Here is a 23,254-nt window from a genome sequence, read left to right as displayed (position 1 = left end):
TCTCCTATTCCTTGTTCTTCCTCTCTTTTCTTGATCCAGCTAGGATCTCCCACTCTCTTTCCCTCGACCGTCGCTCTTCATTGTTCCCACTCATGACCAGGCTGTTCATGTAGATCTCGTCCACCTCTCCGTGTCTTTTTTTGGGGTCCCGTTTTCCAGGTAGCCTCACTGGTGATGTGAGTAGCAGTCCAGTCATCCTTGTTCCACATCTAGCATCTTCCTATGAGTGAGTACCTGGAGAGAAACACTTCTAAAAGAGCAACTTCAAACGCACTTGACAAGAAGCTGGTATGGGCAGAAATGGCAGATAAACTATATCTTTTTCTTTTCTTTTTTTTTTTTTTTTTCGAGACAGGGTTTCTCTGTGTAGCTTTGCGCCTCTCCTGGAACTCACTTGGTAGCCCAGGCTGGCCTCGAACTCACAGAGATCCACCTGGCTCTGCCTCCCGAGTGCTGGGATTAAAGGCGTGTGCCACCACCGCCCAGCGATAAACTATATCTTGGTTGACAGTTGGAAGGAGGAAGTCATGCAAGCAAGAATCTTAACAGAAGCTAGACAATAATTTGCACATTTGACACCACTGTTTCTAGAACAGTTTTGAGTACTTTGCAAGGGACATTTAATGGAGAGAGTAGAAAAGGAATTTAGTTTCAGGTTAACACAAAGATGGCTCTACCAATGATTATATGGAGGAAACTTTACCTACTCACAGGACTATACATCTATTCTTAAGTGGTATTATAAATTTCTCATTAGGTGGGCGGTGGTGGCACATGGCTTTAAGCCCAGCACTTGGGAGGCAGAGGCAGGCAGATCTCTGTGAGTTCGAGGCCAGCCTGGGCTACAGAATGAGTTCCAGGAAAGGCACAAAGCCACACAGAGAAACTCTGTCTCAAAAAAACCAAATAAATAAATAGATAGATAGATAGATAGATAGAGAGAGAGAGAGAGAGACAAAGTTCTCATTAGATTTCTTATTATTCTAGATGAGATATACATTAAAAATTGAAATATTTAACATTTGTAGTCATTATTGAAGTTGTTTTCCTTTCATACCATGACTAGCAAATCAATATATTCTGGTAGATTTACATCATGTTTGTTTGTGTGGGCTGTCACTTTTTATTGTTTCTCACAGGCCAACACCATGTTGTTCTGCATGACTATTTTCTCTGAAAATTGATGGATATCCTTTCATAAATATTTACATCCTGAGGTTTTGGGCAATCTCACAGTTACCTACATGGGAAGTAACTACTCATGTCAAAATTTTGGGATGAGGGCTCTTTAAATGGTCAAGGCTGATGTTCATCTCATGAGATAAAGTAATCTTTGCTTCAGTCTCTGAGATTGGTCATGAATTATAGGCATCTTCTTCCATTCAGGCTGCAAATATTTGTCATTATTAATTAGACTGAGAAATATCAGGACCATATTCAAAGAAAATTTTGCTGAATCACAAAATGGAATTATGTAACCTGGCAATTAGAATCATTTTCTTATCACAAATTACCACTGGAATCCTGGGAAATCTCTCTCTTATGTTCTACTATCTAGTCCTTTACTACAGAGAATGCAAACTAAAGCCTGCAGATTTGATTCTCATGCACCTAATGGCATCCAATGCCTTGGACATTCTCTCTGCAGGAGTGCCCCACACTATGACAGTTTGGGGGTTGAAGCAATTCGTGAATAATTTCGGATGCCAGCTCCTATTGTACATGCAAAGATTTGGGCGAATTGTGTCCATTGGCAGCATTTGCCTCCTTAGTGTCTTCCAAGCCATCACCATCAATCCAAGGGGATTCTGTTGGAAAGACCATAAATTCAAAGCTGCAAAGTACATTGGCTGCTCCATTGACCTTCTCTGGGTCTTGTACATGTTGATAAATTTCATTTTCTTTGTGTACCCTTTTACTGAAAGGAATAGCAAAAATGTGACAAGAAAACGAGATTTTGGATACTGTTCAATTGTAGGGAGTGATGAAATCAGTGGCTCACTCTATGTAGCATTGCTTTTGTGTCCTGAAATCCTCTTTTCTGTGATGATCACCTGGTCCAGCAGCTCCATGATTGTCATTCTGTACAGACACAAGCAAAATGTCCAACACATCCGCAGCACTACTGGTTCTAGCAGAACCTCCCCTGAGTCCAGAGCCACCCAGAATATCCTGGCATTGGTGGCTACCTTTCTGGTTTTTTATACCCTCTCCTCCATCTTACGGGGCTGCATTGCTTTTTTACATAATCAAAATTGGTGGCTTGTGAACATCACCCGCTTCACCTCTCTATGTTTTCCATCTTTTGGCCCTTTTGTTCTTATGAATCATTATTCCATTCTGTCCAGATTCAGTTTGGTCTGGAGGAGGAATAAAACCTCTTAATCTTATTTTAAGTATTTACATGATATGTTTTGCTTCATATCTGGTTGTTTACTCCCCCATAATACTCAAAATTTCAAATCAGAAAGTTAAGAATGTAACACCTAGACTTTCTATCATTAACCAAATGAGTGTGGGAGTTTTGTCATCTGCTTGAATCAGCAGACTGGATGAGCTGAGATCCATTACATTCTTGAACTTACAACTGGGAGAGTCTTCCCAGTGCCCAACTCATGTTTGAAGGATCCCACAAAAAATGCTGTAAATAAATTTGCCTGTCTTGGTGCTTTCATCCTGTCAGAGCATCAAAACTGCTTGATGAAGTCACAAGAACCACTTTGCACCACATTCTAACAAAAAAACTGAATCCTTAGCTGGAAATAAACATGATCTTCAGGGGGCCCTGAACCCATCACAACTGCTTTAGCCTTCACCAGTACCAAAAAATCATGTTAATATGTTTCACCATCTGTAGAAAACAATTCAAATGAATGATGGTTTTGATGTGATCTTGAATTAGGTTATCTACTATTTTATTGAGAATTTTTTGGATCATCAGTGACAGTGACCTATAAATTTCCTGTGTTATTATTTTTCTTTATCTGCTTTGGCATCACAGTAACGCTTCATGTTTCATCAAAAATTTTGAAAACCATTAATAAAATCTATTGTATGGTGTATGGAAGAGAGAGAGAGAGAGAGAATAGTTAAGTCCTGTGGATAGAGGCAAATTTGAAGAGGTGAAGGCAGTGAGGAGTGGGCTGAGGTTGGTGGCTTGTTTGCCACCTGGGAACCTTTGTGCTGTCTGGGTCTGAGCTGCAGCTAAGGGCAATGTCTGTGCCCATGGTCTTGCACCACCCATGGACTGTGTTGATGTCTGTTGTTCCTGTTACTACTGAAAGTCATGAGAATAGTCCTATACAAAGGTGGACCCACCCCTTGCTGGCTGGAACACTAGAAAGAACTGTTCCTAACCATCCTAGGCCAGAGCACTTGAGAGTGCAGGTCCTGTTCCTTGGCTGGGCAGTGTGACAGAGCTGACCCTGTTGTCAAGGTCTCAGTGCACTGCTGATGAGGGCATGAAAGTGGGGGTTTTGGTCCTGTCCCCCATGTGGTGGCATGTTCAAGGAAAAGATGTTCTCCCCACTCATACCTCACCACCAGTGGAAAACAGAAGAGCTGACCTAGTACCACATTCACTGCAACATTAGTGAGAATAGACCCTGTACCTCTCCTATGCAGCAGAGTAGAGCTGACCCTGTTGTCAGGGTCCCAGGTGATTCAGCTCTAAGAATGAGACTATGGGAAATATGATCCCACCCCTCATCTATCATAAGGTGGTATGAGGGAGTGAGATATTTTTTTCCCACCACATCCCTCACCACCTGTGGCAGGTGGGAGAGCTGGCCTTGAGATCATGAGAACTTATGAGCTGACACAACATCTCACCAGCTATAGCATGAGGGAGAGCAGATCCTGCACCTCATCAGAGAAACACAGTAGAGCTGACCAAGTTTAAAATGGCGAGGGTGACCCAAACTTGAGGGCCTGAGCATAGAAGAGTTACCCTTACTGCACATCTGTCATGTGGAGGTGTGGGTGGCAGAGAGATAGCTCCTTGCTACTTGCCCGTTTCTGCCTGCATCAGACAGGAGAGCAGTCTTTGATGTATCATCTACTCCAGCTACACTGCTGATAGCTGCTGGTAGCAATGGCTTCATCAGAGGTACAGCAGATGACAAATAAAGTTCAGATTTAACCAATCAGGTGTTTTATTCTCTGATGGAGGAATTCTTCTTCAAGCAAGGCTTATGGGACCATAAACTCTAAAAACTGATTGCTTCTGTCTGTAATTTCACATGTGCAAAAATAGTTGTAGAGTCTCCACATTACTGTGCATTTTCATGTAATGTGTACCTGTAATCTCATGTAGGAGAAAGTCAATGTCTCACCAGTCATAGAGTGCTACATACAATTAGCTAATCTAAAACCACAGAGCATATTCAAAGGAGATTAGATGCCCTTGAAAATGAATTCATAAGATAAACCTTCACAGAAAATACACAAGGAAATGTTTCCATATGCCTAACTGTAGAACCAAGGTCAGGCCAAAGCAACTTTGTTGCCACTTCCCCGCTTGCTAAAAGTATGGTGAATAAAGATTTAACTCCCTGCATAAATTCTTCAGCAGCTAGATTCCTCCTTCTCCTCATATGTAAGTACTTTTTATATTGTCTTCTGTTAGATGTGTATACAGGTATGGAGAACAAGGAAGGGAGGAGAAGCTTGAGAGAAATGAAGATAATGATCATCATTACATGTGTGAGTCTTATTCCCTTAAAAAAATAAGAATTATTTTAAGTTCTGCAAACCCTGAAAGCATTGTTTCTCACCATGGAACAATGCTGGGAGCTGTCCTCACAGGCTGCAGTATCTCACCCAGTGTTGATGAGAGTCACATCACTTTATGTAGCCTGCAGATCAAGAAGTAGATCTCTCAGCTACGTCTCCAGCAACATGTCTGCCTTCACCCTGCTATGATTCCCATCATGAAGATAATGGACTAAATCTCTGAAATTGTAAGCCAGCCCAAATTAAATGTTTTCTTTTATAAGGGTTGCAGTGTCATAGTGTCTCATTATAGCAATAAAAACCCACTAAAACCTGAAGCACAAAATCCAATAGGTCTTATAATAAAAACCTGGATCCAGATATTGGGGTAAATAATGAAAGATCAGAAAGACAAAGGAACAAGCTACTGCCATGTCTCACCTCTCCAACTCCATGAATCCTCTGTTTGAAGTCTCTGAGCCCTCACCCAAAAGGGTTCCAACCAAAAAGGGCTCAGCTGAAAAGGCTTCAGCCAAAAATGGGTTCCAATTCCTGTCTCCTCATGTGTTATATACCTTTCTCTGCCCAGTCATACCACTTCATTCCTAGTGCTGGGATTAAAGGCATGTGGCTTTCCAAGCAAAGGAATGAACGGACAAGTGCTGGAATTAAAGGCATGAGACTCACAAGTACTGGGATTAAAGGTGTGTGCCACCACTCTCTGGCTCTGTTTCTCTTCTAGACTGAATCAGTCTCATGTAGTCCAGGGTGGCTTTGAACTCACAGAGATCCAGACAGAACTCTGCCTCCCTAGTGCTAGGATTAAAGGTGTATGCCAGCACTACCAGGCCTCTATGTTTAATCTGGTGGCTTGCTCTGTCCTCTGTTTCTTTGGCAAGCTTTATTTGATACACAATATATCATGACAAAGACCAAAACTTTCACCATGCACTGCGGTATTGCTGTGATAGATTAGACCATGATTTTGTGTGGAGGAATTGAACTTTTATGACTGTGAACTGGAAAGGCAGTTGGGTGTTTTAATGGGCAATCCTTGTAGGAACATGGAAGTCAGGGGTGCTGAGGGTGATTTGAATTGTGATGAGTTCTGGATAAATTTCTTCATGCAGAGGAAGTCTCACAACAGCCTAGTGTTGACTTTGTCAGTCGGTTATTAGTGTTCACTCTTATTCAAATTTATAATGAATTGGAGCAAGCTGAGCAAAGAAAAAAATTTTAAAATGTACAATTTGAGGAGTAAAGGAGCCCCAGAAAGTGGAATGGAGATAAGTTCTGTGATCAAGTCAATAAAAAGATTAAGAGATGGAATACAGAGAGTGGTGAATTTAGGGCAAGATCTACCGTGCTAATTTTCCATCCTGTGAAAAGAAAAAAAAAGAAAACTTAGAGCCATTGTAGATATAGGGGTTTTATTAAATTGGAAACGCAGAGCCAAATGCAGAGTTAAAAGCCCAACAGGTCAGAGCAGTAGCTAGGAGTTGAAACTTAACACTGCTTTCTCACTCTTCGCTGCCACTGCTGTCCTTCCTCTGAGAAAGAGGCCTACTTCCCGTCTGTCTGTCTTTTTATTGACTTTCTGTTCTGCCTTCTAATTGGTTGTTAACCCAACCACATGACCTCCTCATCACTACTTGTTTATACTGACTTCTAGGTCTCTTTGGTTAGTATTGAGATTAAAGGCATGTGTCTCCATGCTGGCTGCATCCCTGAACACACAGAGATCTGCCTGTCATGTGATCAGGATTAATGGTATGCACCACAACCACCCTGTTTCTGCTATGGCTTGCTATTAACTCTGACCCCCAGGCAACTTTATTTATTAACATACAAATAAAATCACATTTCAGCATAAATACAATATCTCCATAAGCCAAGTGTGGTGGTGGTGCATGCCTTTAATCCCAAAATTGCAGAAGTGGAGGAACAGGCATGTGGATCTCTGAGTCTAAGGCCAGGCTGTTCTAATAGTAAATTCCATAACATCTTGCCTTAGGTAGTTAAGGAAATGATCAAAAACAGAGCTGATGAAGATGTAATTTAAACATCTTTGAGTTCAATGACAGCATGATAGATATGTTCCAGGACAGCCAATCTTCTGCAGAGAAGGAAACCACAGAAAACAGAAAGCTTGTGAAGATGGAGTTGAAAAAGCAGGCTTGTTCCAGCCCAGAAAGCAGCAGAACTTGGCAGCTTTGGCAATGTGGTTCTGTCATTAATGTCAACGATTAAATAGGTAATGTAATCTTCCCCTAAGATCAAGGGAAGCCACTGAGGCCAGGAAAGTTTTAGGGGTACCCATGCATTGAGACCTATCTAGGCCACCTGGCGAAGCTATGAATTTGAAACCTACATTACCTTGGACATACCAAGATGTTGGAGATGCCAGGAAGTAGAACCAGCCCAAGAGAAAGAACTGTTTGGCAATCAACAAAGTTGAAAAGACTTAGAGATCTGGAGATTATTTTGATATCAGACATGGAGATGAAGTGCTTGAAGTTTGATCAGATGGTTTTTGTTCTTGCATTAATCTAATATTTCGCCACTATCCTTCTCTTCCTCCACTTTGCAAGAATAATTATATCCTGTACCATTCATTGTATGTTGGAAGTATGTGGTCTGTTTTTTAAATTTTTGATTTTATTACAAACGAAGTTACAGCTAATGGATGAATCACAGTGGATACTTCAAATTCTTCACTTCTAAACATTGTTGAGACTGTGATAGACTATAGGGACTTTTGAATTTGGACTAAATTCATTTGGAACTGTTATGGAAACAAGCCTTTGGGGGCAGGGAGTGGCATGTGGCTATTTGGATAAGTATGACACCTATAGGCTTTTCTGTTTGAATTCTTGGCAGATAGTGGCATTATTAGGATTGTAGCCTGTTGGAGTGGGGGTGGCCTTGTTGTTGAAAGTGTCTCAATGTGAGGGTTGGCCTTGAGGTCTCATGCCCTCTAGCTATGCCCACTGTAGGAAGAATTTCAACTCCTGGTGACTGTGAATCAAGATGTAGAGCTCTCAGCTACCTCTCCAGAACCATGTCTCCCTACATGCTTCTCACCGTTGAGGTAATGGACTAGATTTCTGAAAAGGTAAGGCAGCACCAACTAATTGTTTTCTTTTATAAGAGTTGCCTTTGTCGTGGTGTCTCTTTATATCTATAGATACAAACTAAGACATGTTATTCTTAGGCCAGGGTTATTAGCATGCAGCTTTGTATTTGTTTGAACTAAGCAGATGTAACTAGTTCCCCAAAATATTCCCAGTGAGTGACATTCACAGATAATGTTAGGCTATAGAGTTCTTGGTTTATCTTCAATCATTTCTAAGTTTGCAATTTGAATACTTCTTTCAATTTTTAATTTTTATTTTCATTTTACATTTAATTATCTTAGAAGTTGCTGATTTATTTATGTTTTTTTTTAATATTTACTGTTTTGTTTGACCCAAACCTTCTCCTCCCCATCTCCTCCTCTTATTCCAGCATAGCTGTTTTACAATTATTATTTTTCCATCTTTACTCATATCATATGTTTTCTTATCTTAACTAGCCTCTTACAGAAGCCCTTTTTATCCATATTATGGGTTCTTTTCTAGTTTTCTGGGCTAAACACATTCATCCCACATAAACACACATTTCTATATGACTACAAGCAATTCAACCAAGCTGAGAAAGAGTGTATGATAGTGATTCCTGGGCCTGTGTTACCTCACTTAATAGAATCCTTTTCATTATTTTGCTGTATCCATTTCCTAGAGTATTCTGTAATGCCAGTGCATGGAGAAGGAGAGACTATCAGCATCTGGTAGTTCCAACAGTCTCAGCTCATCTACTCATTTTGCTTTAACTTCTTCAAATTCCAGGATACACTGCCAAAATTTCTTCCCTAGTTCTTGATTGTTCAGCTGACCATCCACACATGGCTGATGAGTATGTGGAGTAGCAGTGTCCTCCCTAGTTCTGCTTGGTTCATCCTGGTACTGATTCCCAGCTGCTTCTGCCTACTTCTTCAAAGGGATCTCACCCTACTAAGAAGGATGTCACATGTATACTCCTGCAGTAATAAAATATGGTGTCCTGAGAGTTTCCTCCCAATGCAAGGCACTGATGGACATTCTAACACACTGGTGTTTCTTTCCTACCATTTATACACTAGAGTAAGGAGTTTTTCATGATTATGCCAGACAAAGTTTCAATAAAGACACTAAAGATTTCATCTAGGTATCACTGATTAGATATTGTCTTTCTTCTTGCAAATTTTGCTGGCATATATTTTTCTGTTATGTTTTGTTTTCTGTAAGATTCCATTATACCAGTTATTCACTTATCTCTAACAGCCCTGTCGTGTGTGTGTGTGTGTGTGTGTGTGTGTGTGTGTGTGTGTGTGTGTTTATGTTGAGTGATTTTTATAAAGCTAGTTCTTAACTTAATGTGATGTAAGTTGTGTCTTGAACCACCATTCTAATGCATTATGTGTTTTAAATAATTTTTTAGCTATTACTTCAAAAGAGTAAATTCTTAAAGACAACTCAGTATGACCACAGTCCAAATTGAGAGTCTATATTAAGTGGGCCTGTTGACTACCTGGAGAGAAAGACTTCTCACAGAGCAACCTGAAATTCACCTGACAAGAAGCTGGTATGGGCAAAAATGGCAGAAAAACTATATCTTGGCTAACAGTTAGAAGGAGGAAGTCATGTAAGCAAGAAGCTTAACAGAAGCAAGAATTAGATAATAATTTGCACACTTGGCACCACTGTTTCTACAACAGGTTTGGATACTTTGCCAGGGATGTTTTATGGAGAAGGTAGAAAAGAAGTTTAGTTTCGGGTTAACACAAAGATGGCTCCACCCTTAATTATATCGAGGCAACTTTACCCACTCACAAAATCGTACATCTATTCTTAATGGTATTATAAAGTTCTCATTACATTTATTATGATTCTGGATGAGATATACATTAAAAATTAAAATATTTAACATGTGTAGTCATTATTGAAGTTGTTTTACTTTCATACCATGACTAGCAAATCAATATATTCTGGTATCATGTTTGTTTGTGTGGGCTGTCACTTTTTATTATTTCTCATAGGCCAACACCATGTTGTCCTGCATGACCATTTTCTCTGAAACTTGATGGATCTCCTTCCATCAATATTTACATCCTGAAGTATTGGGCAATCTCACAGTAACATACATGGAAAGTAACTACTGACAAAATTTTGGAATTAGGTCTATTTAAGTGGTCAGGGACGATGTTTATCTCCTGAGATTAAAGGAATCTTTGCTTCAGTCTCTGAGATTGTTCATGAATTAAAGGCATCTTCTTCCATTCAGGCTGCAAATATTTGTCATTATTAATTAGACTGAGAAATAGCAGGGCGATATTCCAAAGGAAATTTTGCTGGATCACAAAATGGATTTATGTAATCTGGCAATTAGAACCATTTTCTTATCACAAACTACCACTGGAATTCTAGGAAATCTCTCTCTTATGTTCTACTATCTAGTCCTTTACTACAGAGAATACAAACTAAAGCCCACAGATTTGATTCTCATGCACTTAATGGCATCCAATGCCTTGGTCATTCTCTCTGCAGGAGTGCACCACACAATGGCAGTTTGAGGATTGAAGCAATTTGCAAATAATTTCAGATGCCAGCTCCTATTGTACATGCAAAGATTTGGGTGAAGTGTGTCCATTGGCAGCATTTGTATCCTTAGTGTCTTCCAAGCCATCACCATCAATCCAAGGGGATTCTGTTGTAAAGACCATAAATTCAAAGCTGCAAAGTACATTGGCTGCTTTATTGACCTTCTCTGGGTCTTGTACATGTTGATAAATTTCATTTTCTTTGTGTACCCTTTTTTTGAAAGGAATAGCAAAAATGCCACAAGAAAACATGATTTTGGATACTGCTCAATTGTAGGGAGTGACAAAATCAGTGGCTCACTCTATGTAGCATTGCTTTTGTGTCCTGAAATCCTCTTTTCTGTGATGATCACCTGGTCCAGCAGCTCCATGATTGTCATTCTGTACAGACACAAGCAGAGTGTCCAACACATCCGCAGCACTACTGGTTCTAGCAGAACCTCCCCTGAGTCCAGAGCCACCCAGAACATCCTGGCATTGGTGGCTACCTTTCTGTTTTTTTATACCCTCTCCTCCATCTTATGAGGCTGCATTGCTTTTTTTCATAATCAAAACTGGTGGCTTGTGAACATCACCCGTTTCACCTCTCTATGTTTTCCATCTTTTGGACCCTTTGTTCTTATGAGTCATTATTCCATTCTGTCTAGATTCAGTTTGGTCTGGATGAGGAATAAAACATCTTAATCTTAAGTATTTACATGCAATGTTTTACTTCATATCTGGTTGCTGACTCCCCCATAACACTCAAATATTCAATTCAGAATGTTAAGAGTATAACACTTAGTCTTTCTATGATTAACCAAACTGAGTATGGGAGTTTTGTCATTTGGTGAATCAGCAGACTGGATGAGCTGAGATCTATTACATTCTTGAATATACAGCTGGGAGAGTCTTCCCAGTGTCTATCTCATGTTTGAAGAAGCAAACAAAAAATGCTGTAAATAAATCTGCCCATTTTGTTGCTTTCTTCCTGTCAGGGCATCATGACTGCTTGATGAAGTCACAGACACCATTGTGTACCACATTCTAACAGCAAGGAAAACTGAATCCATAGCTGGTAATGAACTTGATCTTCAAGGGGTCCTGGTCCCATCACAAATGTTTAGCCATCACCAGTACCAAAAAATTGTGTTAATATATTTCACCTTCTGTAAAACTAATTGTATGGGGTATGGAAGAGAGAGAGAATAGTTAAGTCCTGTGGAGAGAGGTAAATTTGAAGAGGTGAAGGCAGTGAGGTGTGGGCTGAGGTGGGTGGCTTGTTTGCCACCTGGGAACCTTGGTGCTGTCTGGGTCTGAGCTGCAACTAAGGGCCATGTCTGTTCCCATGGCCTTGCACCACCCATGGACTGTGTTGATGTCTGTTGTTCCTGTTACTACTGAAAGTCATAAGAATAGACCTATACAGAGGTGGACCCACCCCTCGCTGGCTGGAACACTAGAAAGAACTGTTCCTAACCATCCTAGGCCAGAGCACCTGAGAGTGCAGGTCCTGTCCCTTGGCTGGGCAGTATGACAGAGCTGACCCTGTTGTCAAGGTCTGGGTGCACTGCTGCTGAGGGCATAAAAGTGGGAGGGTTGGTCCTGTCCCCCTTGTCAACCATGTGGGCAAGGAAAAGATGTCCTCCCCACTCACATCTCACCACCAGAGGAAAACAGAAGAGCTGACCTAGTACCACATTCACTGCAACATTAGTGAGAATAGACCCTGTACCTCTCCTATGCAGCAGAGTAGAGCTGACCCTGTTGTCAGGATCCCAGATGATTCAGCCCTAAGAATGAGCCTATGGGAAATATGATGCCACCCCTCATCTATCATATGAGGGATTGAGAGATTTTTTCCCCACCATATCCCTCACCACCTGTGACAGGTGGGAGATCTGGTCTTGAGATCATGAGAACTGATGAGCTGCCCCAACATCTCACCAGCTATAGCACTAGGGAGAGCAGATCCTGCACCTCATTGGGGAAACACAGTAGAGCTGACCAAGTTTACAATGGCGAGGGTGAACCAAACTTGAGGGCCTGAGCATAGGAGAGCTAGCCTTACTGCACATCTGTTATGTGAAGCTGTGGGTGGCAGAGAGATAGCTCCTTGCTACTTGCCCCTTTCTGCCTGTAGCAGGCAGGAGAGTAGTCCTCTGGGTCATGAAAGTGGAAGAGCTGGCCTTGCCCTACACCAGCTGCAGGACTCAGGAGAAAAGACCCTGAAGCTCACCTGGGTGCCACATTAGTGCCGAATCTTAGTGTGTGTGTGTGTGTGTGTGTGTGTGTGTGTGTGTGTGTGTGTGTGTAAGCCTACCTTGAGATCATGAGAGTGAGAGAGGTGGTCATACACCCATCCTCTGTCCGGTGTTAGAGAGAGCAAGGAAAAAATGCTCTGCCAGTCTTGTCCCTTTACACCCATCATGGATGAAACCTACCTGTGCCCCTCATCAAATGCAACATCCAGAAGAGTGGGCCCTGAACCTGCCTGGGAAATACATTAGAGGTGACTCTGCTCACAGGGGCACAGGATTGTCTGCCTTGAGAATATGACTATGAGAGATCTGTTCCTGTCCATAGTTTGCCATATGGTATTGTAGCAGTTGGGAGTGTTGTTTCTGAGGTCATGAGAACAAGAGATCTGACCCTGCCCCTCACTAGATGCATCACTGGTCAGAGTATCTCCTATACCCACAACACAGTAGAGGTATCCCTGGTGGTATAGGTGTATTTGAGCACAACCTTAGGCAATGAGAGCAGAGCTGCTCCTTAATGCTAACTACTTAGAATTGGGGAGCTATGAATATTGGCAAGAGAGAGCTAATCCTGGGCTTGAGGATGAGAGAGATCTAGTGGGATAACCACACAATCAACCTCCCAGGGCTGTGGGTTTCCCCATCCCCTCATCCACACCATCTATGATATGCTGGAGTGTGTGAAGGAGCTAGTACTACAGATATAATGTTGCAATATCTCCAGGACACAGGACAACAGGACAGCCAAAAGCAGCCCCAGTGAGGGTCCAGTATTGATGATGCAGCAAAACCCAGAAGCCTCCATCCAGACCAATGATGTATAGCAATGAACACTTGCAAGCAATGATATCAGCACTGAAGGATATACAATGTGCCTCACTTTGTCATACTACAGCTTCCATGACAAGATTTTTGTTTTCCTTTTTTAAATTTCATATTCTTTTAAATTGTTGATTTATCCTGGGGTAGTTGCAAGGGAAGAGGTTGCATAGGAAGGAGTGGGAGATGAGTGGGATCAAGATGCATGATGTGAAATCCACAAAGAATTCGTAAAAAGTTAAATGGAGAAAAAAACAAAATAGCTTCTATTCTCATGCAATACATACTGATTACACTTTCACTTCCCTGGGCAACTTGAAGTTCCTTCCTTCCCAGGCACATCCATTGCCTTTCTGTTATTAGGAAATATGAGACTTCTAAGTCATAACATCCAAACAGAACAAAATAAATTTTTTTCCTATCAAATTGATTGATGTGTTGAGATTCAAATGCCAGAGAACCTAGTTTCTGATATAACAGATTCCCTGCAGAGAGAACCATTTACATAACTTCATTTCCTCTTTGTCCTGGATTTTCTAAATCCATGATGCCTGACACAGGTCCAACTTCTGATGAATGCACAAGTCCAGTTCTCTCTCTTCACTGCATGTTTATCTTTAGTCACTTGATAATATATGTACATATTATCTACTAATTATCATTTACAATTTTCCATTTACTCCTGACCATTTTTATCTGAATATTTAATGTAATTATGGCAGATTAATTTTACTATAAGCCATATAGTACCCTTCCAAACATATCTATTATCACTAGGACTAGGGAAGCACAATCTCTAAACTGATCATAAATCCTCCAAGGATATCCTAATTTGCAAAAATATAAGGACACTTTAAGCCTGTCTGACATAATCTTGGGCATCCTGTATTCTTGCTCTTTTTGACTAATGGCCTTGACACTAAGTTCTGTCTTTCTGATTTGTGTTCTACTTGGCATGCTTTGGTCTGCACAAGATTTATTCTGAAAATATGCACCTTATTATTTTTTATTAGTTTACACTATGATCTTTTCCATATAAGATCATTGTGCACATTTTATTTTGATTGATTTTTTTTCTTTACTCCATCTCCTTATTTCCACTTCTCTGCTATGTTTTCTTATACTATGTCCTATTATATATGAATTTTGTTATGTTATGTTCTCTAACTTCCCATCATTTATTATAGTTATAGAGGCTGCACATTTTATTGAAAATTTCACATATGAGGACTGTATTTACTTCATTTCCTCACCCTCCCTACTCATTTTTGTTAGTCACCCCTACAGCCTCCCAAATTCATAGACTCTTTTACTTTAATTATATGTGTATATATGAATATTTATAATCTGCTAAGTCTATTTAGTTTTGACTATATGTATATATATTTAGGGTTGTGTACTGGTATTAGAATAACAATTAATGGATTCATCCCTAGAGAAGACAATTTCTCCCTCTTTCTGCACTAATTAATTACATGTAGACTTTGGTTTTTTCTTTGCTTCTTTTTTTCATGGTCTTTTTTTTAATCATATCTCTTTTTATTGAATATAAAATCATCTCTCACATGTGATGCATCATTGATTAAGATGGACTCTCATAAGAATTCATAATTGTTGTGATACATGTAGTCCCACTGTTGACATTTTTCTATTGGTAATGATCTTATCAAAAAGAATTGCTAAACTTTTCATATTTTTATCCATCCTTAAATATTTTTCTGTTTAAAGTTGAATTTTCAGAAAGTATAAGCTTATAGCTAAGTTTTACCTTGCCAGGCTAAATACTGTGATTGCCAGCAATCAGTACATTCCATTCTTGAGGAATAAGAAAGCATGTCATTTTCACTAGCATTTTCCTGGATTTGGAAGTGTCCTGGGTATGGTGAACAGTCATCCTTACAGTATCCTTCACTTTGAGTTGGCATGTTGCACAGTGCCTCATTATCAATATTCAATTCAAATTTATTGCAGCCATGTCCCTGAGGTTCCAGTGGTGAGAATGATAAAACCATTACTTATAATTTAGAAAGAGAGAAAGGGACAAAGACAGACAGACAAATAAGAGTGAGAGAGAGAGATAGACAGACAGACAGAAGAGATCACAGGAACAATCTCTCCCCTTTAAGCCTCTGGAATTCTCGGGCTTGGAGGCAGGTACCTTTACCCACTGTACCATCACTCTAATGGCTTGATTCACCAGACCCCACCAATGGGAACAGACAGACTTAGCAGGACTGAGAACATCTGCATCAAATAACATTATAATCATAGGATATCTGCAACACTACCATTCATCACTCCTTAAAATACTCCTCTTTTAAATATAAATAATTTTGTTTATCTGCTGTTCTTTGCTTTGTTCCATCTTATAACCCTTGTCTGTTATGGCAAATTATCCTATTGAGCCCTGAAATATTTTTTAGGCCTACAGAATGTAATTATAAAATACAATTACCAAAAGACAACAATGTAGCCATGTAAAGATAAAATTTTACATAAAATTGAATTCAATAAATTTAAAAATAGCCTCGAGGCCCATGGCGGCAGCCGGCAGAGACATACAGGCCCAGCGGTGGCCTGCAGAGGTAGACTGGCCCAGCAGAGGCAGGCAGGCCTGGAGTGGAGGCAGGCAGGCACAGCAGGTGACAGCCAAAACACAGTCGCAATAAAGACCAGAAACAGAGCTATTATTCTCTGAAGAGCTAGTGAAAACAAACTCTTAATCAAAAGCTTGGAACAGGGACGCCTCTAACCCCAACACCTGGGGAACAAGCTATCTCTGTGGTGCTGAACCAGAACAAATCTGAACACTCCATCTGAGGACAACCCAGGGCCCAGCTGCTGATCCTGTGAAACCCAACAACTTGGAGGTGTTGGTGAGACTACCCTGCTCAGCTGAAATCCAGGAGAGGATTCAGATCCCTACAATTTGAAGTCTGAAGAAACAAGATCAGCTGAGGAGTTGACCAATGAACAAAATGTGACCTGGGAACACAGAAGAAGGCGCTGCCCAGCCACCAAACCAGATCACCAGAATCATAAGTATATACTTCACCGACTGGCATCAGCTGCCCCTGAAGAAACAGCCCAATAGCACCAATTTAACCAAGAACCCCTACTAAACCAAGAGTAAAAATTAGAACAAGGGAGGCACTCTCAGACACAGACACCAGCTGCACCAAGCAGAGGAAGAGATGAGTAGATGCCAGTGCAAAAATACAGGCAACAACATAAACACCTATATGGCAATATCAGAACCTAGTGATTCTACACCTGCAAGACCTGAACATACCAAGACAGAAGAAACAGAAGAAATCAACCCTAAAAACAACTTTAAAGAGATGATAGAGGCCCTTAAAGAAGAAATAAAACATTCCCTTAAAGAGGAAATAAAAATTCCCTTAAAGAGGTAATGAAAAACTCCATTAAAGAGGAAATAAAAACTCCCTTAAAGAAATGGAAGAAAAAACGAACAAAAAATTGGGAAGAAATCAAAGAAAGCCAAGAAAAAGCAATTAAACAGATGAAAGAAACATTCCAAGATCTGAAAAATGAATTTGAGACAATAAAGAAAACACATGCTGAGGGAATGCTGGAAATAGAAATCCTGACTAAACGAACAGGAACTACAGAAACAAGCATAACCAACTGATTGCAAGAGATGGAACAGAGAATCTCTGACACTGAAGACACAATAGAGAAAATAGATTCATCAGTCAAAGTAAACACTAAAGACAAAAAAGGCATAAAACAAAACGTCCAGGGAATTTGGGACACCATGAAAAGACCAAACCTAAGAATAATAGGGATAGAAGAAGGAGAAGAATACCAACTCAAAGGGACAGAAAATATATTCAACAAAATCATAGAAGAAAACTTTCCTAACCTAAAGAAAGAAATACCTGTGAAGATACAAGACGCTTACAGAACAGCGAATAGGCTGGATCAAAAAAAAAAAAAATCCCCTCGCCACATAATAATCAAAACACTAAACACACAGAACAAAGAAAAAATATTAAGAGCCGCAAAGGAAAAAGACCAAGTAACATATAAAGGCAAACCCATCAGAATAACACCAGACTTCTCAATAGAGACTATGAAAGCTAGAAGATCATGGACAAATCTTATGCAGATACTAAGAGACAATGCATGACAACCCAGACTATTATACCCAGCAAAACTCTCAATCACCATAGGTGGAGTAAACAAAATATTCCAGGATAAAACCAGATTTAATCAGTACCTGTCCACAAAACCAGCCCTACAGAAAGCACTAGAAGGGAAAATACAGCCCAAAGAAGATAAACACATCCATGAAAAATCAAGCAATAGATAATCCCACACCAATATACACCAAAGAAGGACAACACAACACAACCACAGAAAATAACAGAAATTAACAATCACTGGTCATTAATATCCATCAATATCAATGGTCTCAACTCACCTATAGAAAGACACAGGCTAACAGAATGGATAAGAAAACAGGATCCATCCATCTGTTGCATACAAGAAACACAATTTAACTTCAAAGACAGACACTACCTCCTAGTAAAGGGCTGGGAAAAGGCTTTCCAAGCAAATGGACCTAAGAAACAAGCTGTTGTAGCTATCCTAATATCTAGAGAAAGAGGATGTTTCAAAAGAGAAGTCTTGTGGCAATGCCTCAGTGGTCCAGATAATTACCAGAACTCGGAAATCCGCGACGGAGACTAAGGCAGCAGAGACGAAACACATAGATGTACATACAGGAAATAATAAAGAAAAAGTCAGTAAAGCCAAGAAGAACAAAAGAAAGGTGGATGCTGAAGCCCATCCATCAGATGAGCCTGTGAACGAGGAACCAGTGACAAAAAAGAAAAAAACGATGGAAAGCAAATCCAAAAAGAGTACCGAGGTGCCAAAGGATGACAGCAAGACGGAGGAGACTAAGGGGGACAATAAAAAGCAAAATACTTCCATTAAAAAAGGTGCAAAGAAGAAACCTCAAAAAGTTAGATCAAGTGAGAAGGGCAGCAGACCTGCTCAGGAGATGTAGAAGGAGATGGTTCCAGCAGAGCCTCCTTCCATGGAGCTGGCTCAGGAGGAGGTCTATTCCGGTCCTGTGCTCACTCAGGTGGTGGTCACCCGTACAGGCTCTACTAAGCCTGGGCTTCCTTCTCCCATGGATATTGTTCAAACTGGGCCTGCTCCGATGGAGCTGCCTTCTCCCCTGGCGCCTCCTCCCCTGGAGTCTGCTCAGAGGGAGCTGCCTTCTCCCCTGGAGCTTCCTCAGAGGGAGCCATCTCCTCCCACGGAGCCTCCAAAGATGGAACAGCCTCTTCCCATGGAGCTTACTCAGATGGAACAGCCTCCTCCCATGGAGCTTACTCAGATGGAACAGCCTCCTCCCATGGAGTCTCAGCGGGGACATTGTCAGAAGAGGCTGCTTTGTCCTTTGGACCATGCTCAGGTGGAGGCTGCTCAGACAGGGCCTCCTCACATGGGATCTGTTCAGAAGGAGCCTCCTGCTGTCATGGAGCCACCTCTTCAAGTGAAACCAGTCACCAAAAGGTATTCTCCCTGAAAAGAGAGTACCCAGGAGAGGTCGGGCATGCGGAGTGAGGTGGTGCAGCAGGAGCAAGTCCTTATTGAAGTTGGCTTAGTGCCTGTTAGAGATAGCCAGCTTCTGAAGGGAAGCAGGCACGCACAGGATCTTCCAAAGGGAAACTCAAGAAGAGACAAGACACCCAAGGACCAAGAAATTGGCTCTGATGGGGAAGGAAATAAAATGACCCCTATCAAGAAAGTGGGAACAGAGGAAGCTGGCAAGAGTCTAGCTATGCTTGCTGCTCCCAAGGAATCTACCAGTGTCTTATCCTCGGAACAAAACTCAAACGGATCAGGTGGTGAAACCTTACATGCTAAGTGTCAGACTGGTTCAGCTGGGCTTTGTGAAATGGAAGTGGACACTGAGCAGAACCCAGACAGTGTCTCTGTGAAAGCCTCAGCACCCGAACCGGTGTCACCATTGCCTCGGGTCCCATCACCAACCGTAACGGCCTTGTCTCCTATCACTTTGGCTGAAAACGAGTCACCAGACATTGATGAAGACGAAGGCATTCACAGCCATGATGGAAGTGACCTGAGTGATAATATGTCCGAGGGAAGTGATGATTCTGGGCTGCATGGGGCTCGGCCAGAGCCACAAGAAGCAAGTTCAAAAAGTGGGAAGGAGGGATTGGCAGTTAAAATAACTAAGGGAGAGTTTGTTTGTATTTTCTGTGATCGGTCTTTCAGAAAGGAAAAGGATTACAGCAAGCACCTCAATCGCCATCTGGTTAATGTATACTTCCTTGAAAAAAGCAGCCGAGGGACAGGAGTAGTGAGCAGGCCGGTGGAGGGTGGCTCATCACAGTTTGTAAGCAATGCCTCACTTTTAGTTTAAGGCAGTAGACACACACAAGCTTGCTTTAATTAGTGTGCTGATTTTTAAGTGACATTATTTCCTTAGGACTGTATGTGTTACCTAGTGACTTGCAAAAACCTTAGCAAATCCTAGGGAGTTAATGTAAGAAAACAGATACTTAATCTGTTAGCTTGTGCAGTGCAGTGAAGAAAGGCGGGATGGTAGGTGATGTTCTCCGGGGTGTCTACCTGTGTGGAACCGGTCGGGTGTTCTGCCCTTTTCACTTCACTTGCTATTTTTAGTTCCTTGTTTAGGCTGATAAAAATTGGCGTAGCAAATTACTTGAAGAATTTGCTTGTTTTATATAAGTAAAGTTAGCACTTTAAGGTTTCTTTAGAGATAGATGAGAAAAGACATTTAAATTGAAGAAAAATTCTTTCAACAGTGGACATTGTATCTGTCCAGGTAATTGCTTCCTGACTTATGGTCGATATTTTGTGCTTCTATGTTAATCATTATGAAAAGTGATTTTTGGTGAGTTTTTAATTTTTTTCTTATTTTGGTGCTTTACTGGCTTAAGATGTTGCACATGGTTTACAGGCTTCAGATTTTGACAGTTGGTGAAAGATATGACAAGCATCAATGTGTGGGTGAAAAGCTTGGTGAAATTCTGAGTGATTGACTGGGAGGCCAAAGATTTAAAAAGCAGAAGATTCTCTCAAGACACAAGTTGTGTGATAATAGTGTCTTTTGTGTGTGTGAATGAGAATTTGTAAATGTTGAATTCTAAGCTCCGACAATCATTGTCAGTGCAGATCAAGCTGCAAGTATTTATGTTTTAAAACTTAAATTATAAAGCTAGTTACGTCTTTCTAACAATTAGTTTTAATGTTTATGAGCATATTTTACCTACATTAACTTTTCAGGATGTTGAGAAAGATGTATCACAAGCACAGGCTGGAGGCTGGGGGCTAGATGGTTTTGAGGAAGAGGTCTTGGTGGACTCTTTCATAGAGCAAAGGGAAGCAATGCCTTCTGGGAATTGAGCTAAGTTTTAATCTAGTCTTTAAGATTAGAAGTCAAAAACAAAAATATTAAGGAAATAAAAACCTAATTGATCTTTGAAGCATTTCTATGTGGAATTGAGTGGGACTTTGAGGCTTTTCTTCCAGAAAACAAGGACTTGGTTGTCAGGCCTATATTAGGCCAAACCTTGGTGCCATGTATTTGTACTTAAATCATTTCAATGGAAAGTGTCTTAGTGATTGGAACTTCTAGTGCAGTTTTGGAGTTCTTCCATTTGAAAAATGTGATATTTACATGGGATTGTTTGAATCTTGTCTTCTAGTCCCTCCCCATCACCACCCTCATAGTCTGAAGGTAGATTTGTCTCTTGATAAAGGAACGAAAAAAGTGAATATCTTGTTTGTAAATTGGTATCTAGTAACTAGTGGTAAACTTGAAATGGTAGAATTCTTTAAAGCCTAATTCTAGGTAGCCTAAGGAAAATGTATCTTAATTATTTTTGAACCTGTATTCACCTTGTTTTTTTCAAATATCTTAAGTTATATTTTCTTTTTTTAAAAAAAAAAAAGAAAAGAAAAAGAAAAAAGAAACCCAGCTGCGGCCAGAAGACAGTAGGAGAAAAAAAGGGTGGCATTGAACTGATAAGAAAGGCTTTTAATGTGGAAGGAGTAACAATGAGGACAAATGTAATATGACTCAAAAGTATCTCTTGAACAGACAAGTGGCAGTTGAGTAGAAATCTGTCATGTTGGATAATAGGGGCTGTGAGGGTTCATTTTCATTGTCAAGTTAACCAACTTTGGAATCACCTATGAGATACAGTTTGGGGCATATCTGTAAGGTCATTTCCAGAGAAGTTGAACTGAGACCAGCTCTGAAATTGGGTGGCACCATCCTATGGCCTAAGGTCCAAGGATAAATAAAAAGGAAAAAAGGAGAAAGCAGCTGGGTGTCAGCATTCATCTACCCTTGCTTCTTGACTGTGGGAACAATATGACCAACTTTGTTAAATTCCTGCCATATTGGGTTGATTATATGCCCTCAGACCAATGATTCTCTGTTGGGAGCCCTGCGGTCTAGTTTTGGACCAGTATATGAGTGCTTGTCCAACAGGTCCAGATGAGGTAAAAGCCCACAGGGACAGTCTTACTTGGCAAGGACCAGTGGACTTCAGGATACTGAAGGATACTGCTGGAACCAGGCGGCCTGCATTCTCTCTTCTCTCTCGTGATATTGATGATTCTCTTGGTGGATTTAGTGCCATTTTGTCAAACTTGCATGGAATAGATGTGATCATGCCTGGAAACCCAATTTTTCTCCAATATTTTCCCCTAAAATTCTTTGGGAGCTGATGCTTCTCAGGTTTCTTGTCTGGGGAAGCCAACTGTCTGAAAGAGCCTGGGAGCTGTTCTGATTCAGAGCTAACAGGATCGGAGGCAGATCACCCCTATTTCTGTAAATATGTTTTGAATGATATTGTTGTTCTTGAAAATGTGTGCCTATGTCAATTACCTTTTAGTTTTGTAAATACAGGATGTACCCAACTCGATATTTGGCCAAGACAGCAAAACGATAACTGTTGTTTTGGGTTTAAAGATGTTTTGATGTTAAAGTTGGGAAAAACACATTTGACATATTTGTTTTTGCTGGGGGTTAATGGAGGATGGAAAAAAACATGATTGTTATTATAGAAAAAAATAAATCTACAGGCACATGTAAAAAAAATAAAAAAAGAAGAAGAAATAAAACATTCCCTTAAAGAGGAAATAAAAATTCCCTTAAAGAGGTAATGAAAAACTCCATTAAAGAGGAAATAAAAACTCCCTTAAAGAAATGGAAGAAAAAATGAACAAAAAAATTGGGAAGAAATCAAAGAAAGCCAAGAAAAAGCAATTAAACAGATGAAAGAAACATTCCAAGATCTGAAAAATGAATTTGAGACAATAAAGAAAACACATGCTGAGGGAATGCTGGAAATAGAAATCCTGACTAAACGAACAGGAACTACAGAAACAAGCATAACCAACCGATTGCAAGAGATGGAACAGAGAATCTCTGACACTGAAGACACAATAGAGAAAATAGATTCGTCAGTCAAAGAAAACACTACAGACAAAAAAGGCATAACACAAAACGTCCAGGGAATTTGGGACACCATGAAAAGACCAAACCTAAGAATAATAGGGATAGAAGAAGGAGAAGAATACCAACTCAAAGGCACAGAAAATATATTCAACAAAATCATAGAAGAAAACTTTCCTAACCTAAAGAAAGAAATACCTGTGAAGATACAAGAAGCTTACAGAACACCGAATAGGCTGGATCAAAAAAAAAAAAAATCCCCTCGCCACATAATAATCAAAACACTAAACACACAGAACAAAGAAAAAA

The 23,254-nt window shown here is 40.4% G+C and overlaps 1 protein-coding gene and 2 pseudogenes across 1 annotated transcript; all 3 read left to right on the top strand.

Annotated features, from left to right (window-relative positions):
* The first annotated feature begins 1,455 nt into the window (after window positions 1–1,455).
* On the top strand, window positions 1,456–2,385 carry LOC114710915 (vomeronasal type-1 receptor 2-like). Its single transcript, XM_028895201.1, has one exon. It carries the CDS (start codon window positions 1,465–1,467, stop codon window positions 2,383–2,385), a length of 921 nt encoding a protein of 306 aa, XP_028751034.1. The 5' UTR covers window positions 1,456–1,464.
* Window positions 2,386–10,144: 7,759 nt separating this feature from the next.
* LOC114710914 lies at window positions 10,145–11,074 on the top strand (annotated as a pseudogene).
* A 7,014-nt stretch (window positions 11,075–18,088) lies between these two features.
* On the top strand, window positions 18,089–22,439 carry LOC114710902 (annotated as a pseudogene).
* The last annotated feature ends 815 nt before the right edge of the window (window positions 22,440–23,254 follow it).

Source organism: Peromyscus leucopus, chromosome 1 (genome assembly GCF_004664715.2).
Source record: "Peromyscus leucopus breed LL Stock chromosome 1, UCI_PerLeu_2.1, whole genome shotgun sequence".
Lineage (NCBI taxonomy): Eukaryota > Metazoa > Chordata > Mammalia > Rodentia > Cricetidae > Peromyscus > Peromyscus leucopus.
This window is presented reverse-complemented; position numbering and strand designations above follow the sequence as displayed.

Coding starts and splice junctions, on each gene's coding strand:
- LOC114710915 (XM_028895201.1), top strand. CDS start 1,465: ATGGAATTATGTAACCTGGCAATTAGAATCATTTTCTTATCACAAATT.